The sequence below is a fragment of the Gracilinanus agilis genome, chromosome 1 (assembly GCF_016433145.1).
Source record: "Gracilinanus agilis isolate LMUSP501 chromosome 1, AgileGrace, whole genome shotgun sequence".
Lineage (NCBI taxonomy): Eukaryota > Metazoa > Chordata > Mammalia > Didelphimorphia > Didelphidae > Gracilinanus > Gracilinanus agilis.
In genome coordinates this window covers 201,197,274-201,208,274 of record NC_058130.1, presented here as the reverse complement: position 1 = coordinate 201,208,274, position 11,001 = coordinate 201,197,274, and the positions used below count along the sequence as shown (strand labels likewise).

At 39.6% G+C, this 11,001-nt stretch overlaps 1 protein-coding gene across 1 annotated transcript in view; it reads right to left on the bottom strand.

Annotated features, from left to right (window-relative positions):
• The window catches only part of GABBR2 (gamma-aminobutyric acid type B receptor subunit 2), an 871,636-nt gene that overhangs the window by 297,861 nt on the left and 562,774 nt on the right, over positions 1–11,001 (bottom strand). Inside the window, exon 7 of the mRNA XM_044678625.1 lies at positions 10,641–10,877. Within this exon, the coding sequence (XP_044534560.1) occupies positions 10,641–10,877 (237 nt within the window). The remainder of the gene's footprint in view (positions 1–10,640; positions 10,878–11,001) is intronic.

Here is an 11,001-nt window from a genome sequence, read left to right as displayed (position 1 = left end):
ATATATATATATATATATATATATATATATCCCAGTGAAATTGCTTGTTAACTCTGGGAGGGAGAAGGAAGAGGGAAAGGAGAGAACATGAATCACGTAACCATGGAAAAAAATTAAAAAATAAAATGAAATCAAAGCTAAAAAAATGTGACAGTGTGCAGTTTGGGATCATTGAAAGCTGCAAATTTCTCAAAGGGGATCCAGCATGTTCACTTCCTCCTAGTCAGTTTTGGGCCCTTCTCATTATATATCTACAATAACTATTCAAGATATGAAAATATGTGCATATGTATGAATATGTACATACATATATTGTCAGGGACTGAGGTCTCAGGGTCTGAAAAGGCAAAGGTCTGTTGACCCCTGATGTTAGGTCAGGTCCAGGGTATGACTAAGGCCTGAGATTACTCAGTTTCCACATTTCCCACCAACAAAATAGTTGATTCCCTCAGTTTCCACATTATGTAACAAAGTTGTTGATAGAAGCATCTTTTTCCAGGCCCCTTTTCCAACTCTTGGTATCTCCCCTTTCTCAGTTCCTGTTATCTTCTCATTTACCCTTGCCTATAGTCCCTTGCCCAAGACACCTTCTCAAGGCTACTCTATTATGAGAAAGTTGCCTGGATTTCCAAGAGAAAATTTCCTTGTGGTTTTTACCTTTATAAGATTGTGTATTCTATTCAATAATTTGCACTCCATTATCACCAGCAATTGAGGTCCTTCTGAGCTCAAACTCTGACTTGAATCCTTTTTCCCCAGCCCTTACCTGGGGTACTCTTGGGCCCCATTCTTTCCCCACTTCAGGGCTTTTACAATATATCTTCCTATACCTTTTGGTTTTTAATAGGCATATATCTTAAATACCTGAACAAAGATATAGAGTGATGGATGTTAAGTCAGGAAGATCTGGCTTTTAAACCCAACTCCAGATCTTATTAGCTGTGTGACCATGGGCTTCCTGATGAACCTTTCTTAGCCATGGCTTCTTCATCTGTAAAATGTGGATAGAATACCATACCCTATTGCTTATTCCAAAGGGTTGTTGTGAAATTTTATATGATATAATCCAGGAAAGTCTTTTTCTTTTTTTTAAATAATTATGATTAATTAAAAACTCTCACTTTCTGTCTTAGAAATGAGAGTACATATTGATTATAAAGGCCAGGCAATTGGGGTTAAGTGATTTGTTCAGGGTCACATAGCCAGAAAGCATCTGAGGCCAGATTTGAACACACATCCTCCTGATTCCAGGCCTGGCACTTTCTCTTCCATACTACCTAGCTGCCCCAATGAAAACTCTTTTCAAAGCTAAAAGAATTATATTAATGTCAGCCTAAAAAAAAGGCATAGGTTTAAATTCTGGCTCAAGCATTTTATTACCTGGAGGACTCTTTGTGGTTTCCTCTCGCCAAATCTATTTCTTTGTCTATAAAATTAGGGGGTTTGAACTAGTGTTTGATCCTAGGCCTGATTATTTCTACCATTCCTGGTATAGCAAATCCAGAAGAGAGAAAAAAGAAAATACTGGACTCTTTCACATTCACCAAATGTAAAAAAATTGCCATAGACAAAAAAAGCTACTTAGAAGCAATACTTTAATGACTTTTTTCTTTCCTCATTTATTTGCTGTCACCTAAGAACTAGATATTTGGTTCTAGCACTGCCATCTTCAGCTTTAATTGGTCTTCCCAGTAAGCGTCTGTCAACTGTGCTCTCAGGCACATTTTGATGCAAGTCATGTGTGAAAACGTTGGTTCACAACAGGGATCTTATATTGCATGAGACCCACTTTCAACAGTGGAGCTGTTTTGCCACATTTTGTGTAACTGCATTACAGCCACTGCTGTGGGAATGAGGAAAAAACAAGTTCTTACATAAAATCTTGGAAAAATCCAGGCCATTCTACTGAACTATAAGACTATATTCACTGCATTTTCCAAATCATAGCCTAGTTTGTTTGTTCAGAGAAGTGAGCAAAAAGCCCAGCTTCTCCAAGGAGAGCCGTTCCTGGCTGCAGGCAGCAGAGACCAATGATCTAAGGCTAAGGAAGAAGGATGTGATCCGGGAAGAGGCCAAATGAGGATTTGGCAAGTGACTCCATGAGTTGGGGCCAATGGTTCAAGCAAGAAGTCAGAGTTTATTTATATATTTGAGGGTGGGGGCAGCCAGGTAGTACAGTGGATAGAGCATCAGGCTTGGAATTGGGAGGACTTGGGTTCAAATTTGACCTCAGAGACATCCTAGCTGTGTGATCCTGGGCCAGTTACTTAATCCTGATTGGCCAGTCCTCTAAGATAGAAGGTAAGAGTTTAAAAAAAAACAAAACATCTAGGACTAAAAACAGTAGTAGAAGAAATAAGCTGGTGCCCTGGAATGATCTCAGAGACAGCTATTGAATCAAATATACTTAAGGCCCTGCCAATGCAGCCCTGATTCAGGAGAGAAGTAAAGACTAATTGGGCCCTGGTTTAGGAAGGCAGTTAGTAGAAGAGGATGGGTTATTTGAAGAGTTTTTGACATAGCCTCATTTAAAATGTTCAAAGATGAATAATTTTCAGCATGGCACTCTATCTTTCTTATGCTAATAGGATGACTACATAGAGACCCTTGTGGCGGGTGAAAGATGAAATGACTGAAGAAACAAAGGTTTGAACTTCTGAGCATTTTGATTTATTAAGCAATGCATGGCAATTGCGCAACAAATCGGGACCGGGTGCCTTCCCCCGCTTAGAGCTGGATCCCTAATATAGAGAGAGACTTTTATATATTAAAAACAATCAAATAAGACCAATTAATGAAAAGAAAAGTTTAACCAGGATATAACATTGGTAATCTGATTTCTAACTGGAGGAAATATTGGGGACTTATTTTCCTAGTTGGGAGACGGAGAACAAACAGGTTGATTTCCCTGGAATCAAAAAGAAAAGTATCCCACTTCCCCTAAGCATCTGCGTATAATCAAAGGAACATGGAAACAATAACTGACTGACCGGTTTGGGGCCAGTTTTTAGATAAGACATATGGGGTTGCTTGAGATGTGTAATTATGAGAAAACTCCTTGCTTCAGTCTTTGGATATAACGGGGTTTTTGGTCAGTATAACTTAGGCCCTTAGTTAAGGGTCTCTAAATAGCAGGTTGAGGTGGTTCAGTTTCCTAACCAAGTAGAACTATGTTCAAACAATGCAATAAAGTTTTCCTTGCCCCCCCATCAATTCCCACATTTGAATAAAATGTTCTCACAAGATAGAAATTGGGCCAGACCCATAATTGAATAGAAAGGGAACTAACTGTGTTAGGTCCAGTCAGTATGGTTCACTCAATTCCCACATTTCAGCATTTGCTGTTCTAAATCCTTCAGTTTCATCACCTCAGTTAATGAATTATAGACAGAGCTGGAAGGAGCCTCAAAGGACATTTAGTACAACCAGAGCAAGGTTGAACAGTGGATAGAGTGCTGGGCTAGAGATAGGAAGACCTGAGTTCAAATTTGTTCTCAGATACTTACTAGCCATGTGAGTCTGGGCAAGTCACTGAAACTTGTTTGCCTCACTTTCCCTATCCATAAAATGAGCTAGAGGAAGAAATGGCAAACCAATTTAGTGTCTTTGCTAAGAAAACTCCAAATGGGGTCAAGAAGAGCTAGACATGACTGAAAGGATTGACCAACAAAATAGTTTCTTCCTTTATAACCTTCCAGCAAAATGGTTGTCCAGATTCCATTTGAACATTTCCAGGGATTTGAAACCCACTACCTCTCAAGGCCTATTCACCTTTGGACAGAACTAACTTTTAGGAATGTTTTCCTGAGATGCTGCTAAAATCTAGCCCTCTGTGATTTTTACCCATTATGACTTCTGTAAGGCTAACTCTCTCCCACAGATTGCTCTTAAAAAATATTTGAATAATACTCCCATATCATCCCTAAATCTTCTTTATTTAAGGATGAAAACTTCCAGAGTCTTCTGATTCCTGACCCCTCACTACACAGGTCACCTTTGAACTAGAGGAATTTTTTTCATTCCCAATGCATTCACTTAAGAATTATTCCCAGTTTAAGTTTCTAACTGAATACATAAATTCTATGCCCCATAATAATTATGTTCTATTTAATTCAGAAATAAAATTTTTAAGTGGGCTCTTTTCCATTCCATTCCAGAAGTAACTTTGCACCTTTTGGCATCTCAGCTTCAATTTTCTGCACAAATCCTCTAATCCACAGTACATCTTGGGTCCTGCAATTGAATGCCCCCAAACTTCAAAAACAGGTTGTCAAGAAGCTTTGTTACAGATAGTGCAAAAGTTTACTATGCTAGGAATAGGGGCCATTTTGCTGTTAGTGGTAACTCATGGAAAAGCCTAAGAGGCAGAATATTGAAGGGCATCAGTTTCAAGGCAGAAGAGCATTAATGGTGAAGCAATGGGGGTTAAGTGACTTTCCCAGGGTTACATACCTAGAAAATGTGTGAGGTCAAATTTGAACCCAGGACCTCCTGTTTCTGGGTTTGGTTCTCAATCCACTGAACTATCCAGCTGCCCCCTCTTATTTTTTTTTAAAGAAGAAAGAGGAAAATTATAGATAATACATACACCTGAACTTAAGATTGATCCCAGGCAGAATTGACTTCACTTCGCTGAATTTTATTTCAATTCCATAAGCAGTTGTTAAGCTCCTATTCTAGGCAAAACCTTGTGCTCGTTGGTGAGTGAAATACAAAAATTAATTAAGGCAATGGTTCTGCCCTCAAAGATTTTACAGTCTAATAAGGGGTATTTGCCACAAAGAAGCATCACGGCTTAGTGTAAACATGAACAACACGTATACAAGGAAAGCAACTGGCTTTCTCTTGCCTTCCTCCCATCTGCTTCCGGCTTATTGATTTCCTTTTTTAAAAAATTAACCCTTACCTTCTGTCTTAGAATCAATTCCAAGGCAGAAGAGTTCCAAGGGCTAGGCAACCGGGGTTAGGAGACTCGCCTAAGGTCACAATCTAGGAAGCGTGTGAGGCCAGATTTGAACCTAGGTCTTTCTGATCCCAGTTTCGGTGCTCTATCCTTTGGGCCCCCTAGATGTCCCTTGAATTCCTAATCATACTTTAAAGCCCACCTTAAATACTAGCTCCTTCATGATACTTCCTTTTCTGATTTTTTCTCTGTCTTCAATTGGCACTTTTGGGGGTACTTCTCTAATAAGCTTATCATCTAATATTATCTCTATTGATGTCCTTTCGTAGAAACTGCAGTCTCCCTGAAGACTGGGGTCATGTCTTATCTAAGCTTGTATACCCAATCTGGAGCCCAGCACAGCACTCTGCAGACAGGTTCTGTTGTTCGTCCTTGTCCTTCGTACTCAACGAGGACTGATGACATCACAGGATGATGCCCTGACTTGCATGTGAATTGGATTTAAGGGAGGCAGACTTGCACAAAGTCATCAGACTCCCTCTCCTTTCCCGTGTCATCAAAGTTCAGGGGCAAGACAAAAGTCAAGACAATTGGGAATGGCCTGAGATGCAGGGGATGACCTTCCAACCAAGAATTATGTGCTTCCACTGCCTTCTTGTCTGTTGGAATGAATTGTCTTCACCTGCCCATTCCACTGGGGCAAGTCTTCACGTGTTTAGAGTCAACACATTCCCCTAAATCACCAACAGGCTTGAGGTCTGTTGATTGCCCTCAACCAGGCTTAGCCCTCTCACCAGCTTTAAACTTACCGTTAAAGCTCCAAGTAGCTATAGCATGCACAGGGGCTCCACCCTAGTTTACAGACAGGAGGGGGTTTCATAAATGTGTATTGAATTGAATTGAAAATCCCTGAGAAACTCAGCAGGGAAATCCTTAAGCACAAAGATGACACTGATCTATTACCATTAGGCCAAGTAGACAAAACTCCACATATGGTAGAAAATTTGTTTAGAAAGATGGTAAATGGAAAGAGGCAATATGAGGATCAGCTAGGGTTCCCCGCTCCCAAGTATCTGTAAAGGATCACGTTAAATAATTCATGAAGGTGATTAATTTAATGTACTTAAATTAGTTTGTATGATAAAATATGCTAAATGAGGTTAGCTTGTACTACCATTTCTGCTTTGGAGTGAAAAACAGATTATGATTTAATTGCATAACACACTGCATTATGGTATAGTAAGGTGGGACTAAGATTCAGGAGACCTGAGTTTAATCGATACTTTCCCATTAACTAGTCTTGTGATCTTATGCAAGTCTCCACATCTCTGAGTCTCAACTTCTTTCTCTATAAAGTGAAAGGGTTGGATTAGTTGATTTCTAGAGTTTCTCCTAGCACTAACATTTTATTTTCTAAGGTTTCTTCTAGCTCTAACACACACACACACACACACACACACACACACACACACACACACACACACACGTGCGCACGCACGCTCTTTCCAGCTCTAAATTCTATATTCTTTTTTTTTAAAACCCTTACCTTCCATCTTAGAATCAATACTGTGTATTGGTTCCACGGCAGAAGAGTGATAAGGACTAGGCAATGGGTGTCAAGTGACTTGCCCAGGGTCACACAGCTGGGAGGTGTTTGAGACCAGATTTGAACCTAGGTCTGACTCTCAATCCACTGAGCTACCCACTGCCCTCTAAATTCTATATTCTAAAGTTTTTTTTTCTAGATTATTCAGAACATTTCTATTCTTTAACTTGGCACCTTTCTCTGACAGATTAATTCATGATGAGAAAAAAAAATTCTGCTGGTCAAAAAAAAAAAAAAAAAGAAAGAAAGGATTCTTTATGTAGCCAGGAACAATGGACTGAAAAGGGATTGAGTTTAAAGGGACAACAATGGATTTCTTTCTCCCTTTTTCTTGGAGGAGTTCAGGATGATGAGGAGATTGACTATGACTATTAGCATTTATGAGTTTGAATGGGATATTTGAGGAGAAGCAAAGACCATTTGAGGAGAAGGGAAGGTCATTAGTGTCCAGCATGACTGGTCTTTGTGTCAAAGAGGGGGTTCCACTGGGGCAGTCACTGTTTCCCCACCCCTGGAATGGCCTGAGGCCATGCCAGGAGTAGGGTGGTTGTTGAAGACTTTTCCTTTAGAAAGATCATATAGAAGAGAGTGATGGATGTAACTATCATTCTGGATGAGCCCCCATATGTAGTATTTTGTGGAGATGGAAGTGTTTAGGTTAGCAGAAAAATTAGGTTCTCCCTGTTAGCTGGTTTATTTGTGGGAAGATCAACTCCTGTTTAACCTCTCCTTTTAGTTATCCATGTTGGGGTGACTTTCCCTTACTTAACATCTCAACTCTACCCCATATTTAGGGTCATGGCAGTAAAATGACTTGAATCCAACTGCATTGGAGGGAAGTAATCTTCTTACCAAACATTTCCCCCCAGAATGCCACTGTTTTAACTCTATTATGCCCAGAGAGGGACAAGTAGGTGGTACACTGGATAGAGCACCCAACCTGGTGTCAAAAAGACCTGACTTCAAATCTAGCCTTAGACAGTGACTGGCTGTGTGATCTGGGTAAGTGATGAAACACTATTTGCCTCAGTTTCCTCATCTGTTAAATGAAATGACAAACTATTCCAATATTTTTGCCAAGAAGACCTCAAATGGGGTGGTGAAGAATCAGACATGTTTGAAACTCCTGAATGGCAACAAAATCCCAGAGGAAATCACAAGGTCTAGATTCACAGTGGTTTGTTACACTTCTCTGGAAATTTATAAAATGTAACAATGAACAAGATTTATTTTCTTATATACCCAAATGGGAGAACTCCTCCCTTGAGAATTCAGTCAAGAGCATCTGTTCACCGCCTCTGTCTCTTGTCTTTTTGTACATCTGTCTCTCTGCGTTAGATGCTTTAGTGTCTCCGTTTAGTTTCTGAACTCTCTACTCAGAAATAATGAAACTTGAAAACCAGAAGCACTTATGATAGAGCAAAACTTTAAAGTGATGGTCAAACTCATTAAGCAGAAAATGAAAACAACTTTGAAGAAAGAACAGTACAATTTTGGATTTAACATCTGTTCTCCTCCCATGTCCCCATCTCCCAGTGGAAAGAAAGGCAAATGAGAGACCAGCAGAATGACCAGCCTTTGATTATTCCACCATAGAGGGAACTCCAACAACAATTCTACTCTCCACATGGGCTCAGGATGTTCCACGGGGAAAAAGCAAAGGCCACCCAGTGGAGCCCCATCTGTGGTTCAAAGGCCAACCATGCTGGACACCACCTGTCTCCCTCTCTCCTCAAAGCACCTACTCAGACTCAAATGCAAATCGTGCCCTTGTGTCATGTTTAATATAATTCTTCTTTAGGACAAGGGGGAACAAAAAAAGATTGTCTCTTTAAAAATCCCTTGGGCCCTTTTCAGTCTGTGGGTTCTGACAAGTCAAATAATTCCCAACTGACCAGCAGAATTTTATTTCTTGGTGTCTATTATTCCATGTCAGAGAGAAGTACTGGCTTATAGTTTTCCCGATATAAAAATCACTTGTAAAATGAAAAATGCCCATTTCTTTTCTTTATTTCTCTTTTATTTCTATCCCGTCCTTATCCTTGCCCTCCATCCTATTAGTATGTTGTTGAAATTGACCTACTGAAGTCTCCTTGAGCTTGAAAAATATACCTTTTATTTTATCACATGAATCTTTTTGGGAACAGAAGACAGGTTTAATTTAAATATGTTCACTCTCTCATGACATGACATGCACACATTTATTTGAAGGTGATGAAGCAGCTAGGGAATAAAGAAAATACAAAATCATCACGAAAATGTCCAACTACAGAGTTTTGAATCTCATTATTTTTGTACTTCTTGACAAAAAAAAAAGAAAGAAAGAAAAAGACATGGGAGGCAAAATACATGTCCTAGCTGTGTGACCCAATTGCCTAGTCTTTACCATTTTTTAAAATCTTGGAACAGTTACCTACTATTGAGTCTAAGAGCAAAGAAAAAGATTACTTAAAAAAACAAAATGATACTATACAAAATGAACTAATTAAGCAAAAATAGTTAAATTTTCTAAAGCCTTTGGATAAATGCTAGGAGACCTATGTTTTTAGCCTACTTTGCTACTAATTAGCTATGTGACCTTAGTGCTTAACACAGTGCCTGGAACATATTGTTGTTCTATCATTTTCAGTGTCTCCATTTGGGGTTTTCTAGGCAAAGATACTGAAATGGCTTGTCATTTCCTTTCCCAACTCATTTTACAGATGGGGAAACTGAGGCAGACAGGATTAAATTATTTTCCCAGGGTCACATAGCTATTAAGTGTTGGTGGCCAGATTTGAACTCTGGAAGATGAATCCTTCCAACTTCAGGCCCCGCATTCTATCAGTAGATAGTGTCAGGGTAGCCACTTGCCTACCCACCTGGCACATAGTGCTTAATAAGGTTTATTGGCTGCTCAATCTTGGGCACATCACTTGTTCCCTCTGGGCCTCCATTTCCCATTGTAAAATACAGAACCCCCCACCTTATAGAGTTGTTATGAATTTTAAATGAGATAATATGGAGAAAGCATTTCGGCAAGTTGTTAAAGTGCTATATAAATGGCAGGTTATCATTATCTCATCATTCCCCTTTGAGCTCTCTGGCTCTCATATTCTCCAAAGCTTTATGAGTGCTAATTTTGCACATAACTGTAGACTTTGCCAATAGGGTAGGAAAGTCGCTGTAAAGGCTTTGGGGACTAGAGCTAATGGAATCTTATGTTCTACATTGGGTATGAGTAGCAATAACAGACTTCTGAGGGCAGGGTCCATACTAAGGTAAGCACAGGAGGCTCTGAGGATACAGTGAACTGATGAGGAAGAGAAACACCTCAAGGCACACTATATTTAATATGTCTACTTAGAAGAGGATGTATTCCCCCCCCCCAAGGCAGCTAGGTGGTACAGTGGATAGAGTGTAGGTCTGGAGTCAGAAGACTCTTTTTTTCTTGAGTTCAAATCCAGCCTCAGACACTTACCAGCAGTGTGTCCTTGGGCAAGTCACTTTACCTTACTTGCCTCAGTTTCCTAATATGTCAAGTGAGCTAGAGGAGGAAATGGTAAACCATTCCAGTATCTTTGCCAAGAAAATCCTCCATTGGGCTCACAGTCAGACATGACTGAAATGATTCAACAACAATAACTATGACTACAGCTAACAATAATAGCTAACATTTACATAAGGTTTAGTATATGCTAGATACTCTTCTATGTGCTTTCAACCATTATCTCAGTTGGTCGTCACAAAAACCCTGGGACACAGATGCTATTATTATCCACATTGTTCAGATGAGGAAACTGAGGCAAATGGAGGGTAAATTATTTACATAGGTCCAGTTTGAGACAGCACTGTGGCTCTATCCTCTGTACCACTTATCTGGCCCCAATCTATTTTTCCCAGTTCAATGGCCTAATTTAATGCCAAATTGAGCACTCTTAAAAAAAATAATAATATATATATATACATATATATACACATAAATGCTACTCCCTCATTTATAAAAGTTATGGTGATATTTTCTGAAAGGGTTGGACAAAGGCGATCAGACTAGTTTCTTATTTCTCAGAAGTTAAAAACCCTTCTGGTTATGAATTTTCCCAGAAATAGCAACAGGTATAAGGCAATGGAGTCAAAGAAGTTCGGACTGACCGTTACACCGAAGAAGTTGGTTTCATTCATTGCATCCAAGAAGATTTTGCCAAGTTTATGGTCTGTGTAGTTGAAATCTTGAATCCTTTGGTGTCTGTTGCTGGAGCGGAGATGCTCCATGGCCCTCTGCAGGGTTTTTGCAATCACCCATATTCCATCATAGGCATAGCCATGGAATTTGCTGGGTCCCACACCGGATCTTTTATCATTATATTCTTTTTCATACTGTTGGGGAGTCTGAAAAAGAAATGTAAGAAAGAATAAGAGGAAAAGAAATCAGATAATATTTTTAAGAAAGAAAGAAAGAGGGGGCAGCTGGGTGGCTCGGTGGATGGAGAGCCAGGCCCAGAGATGAGAAGTC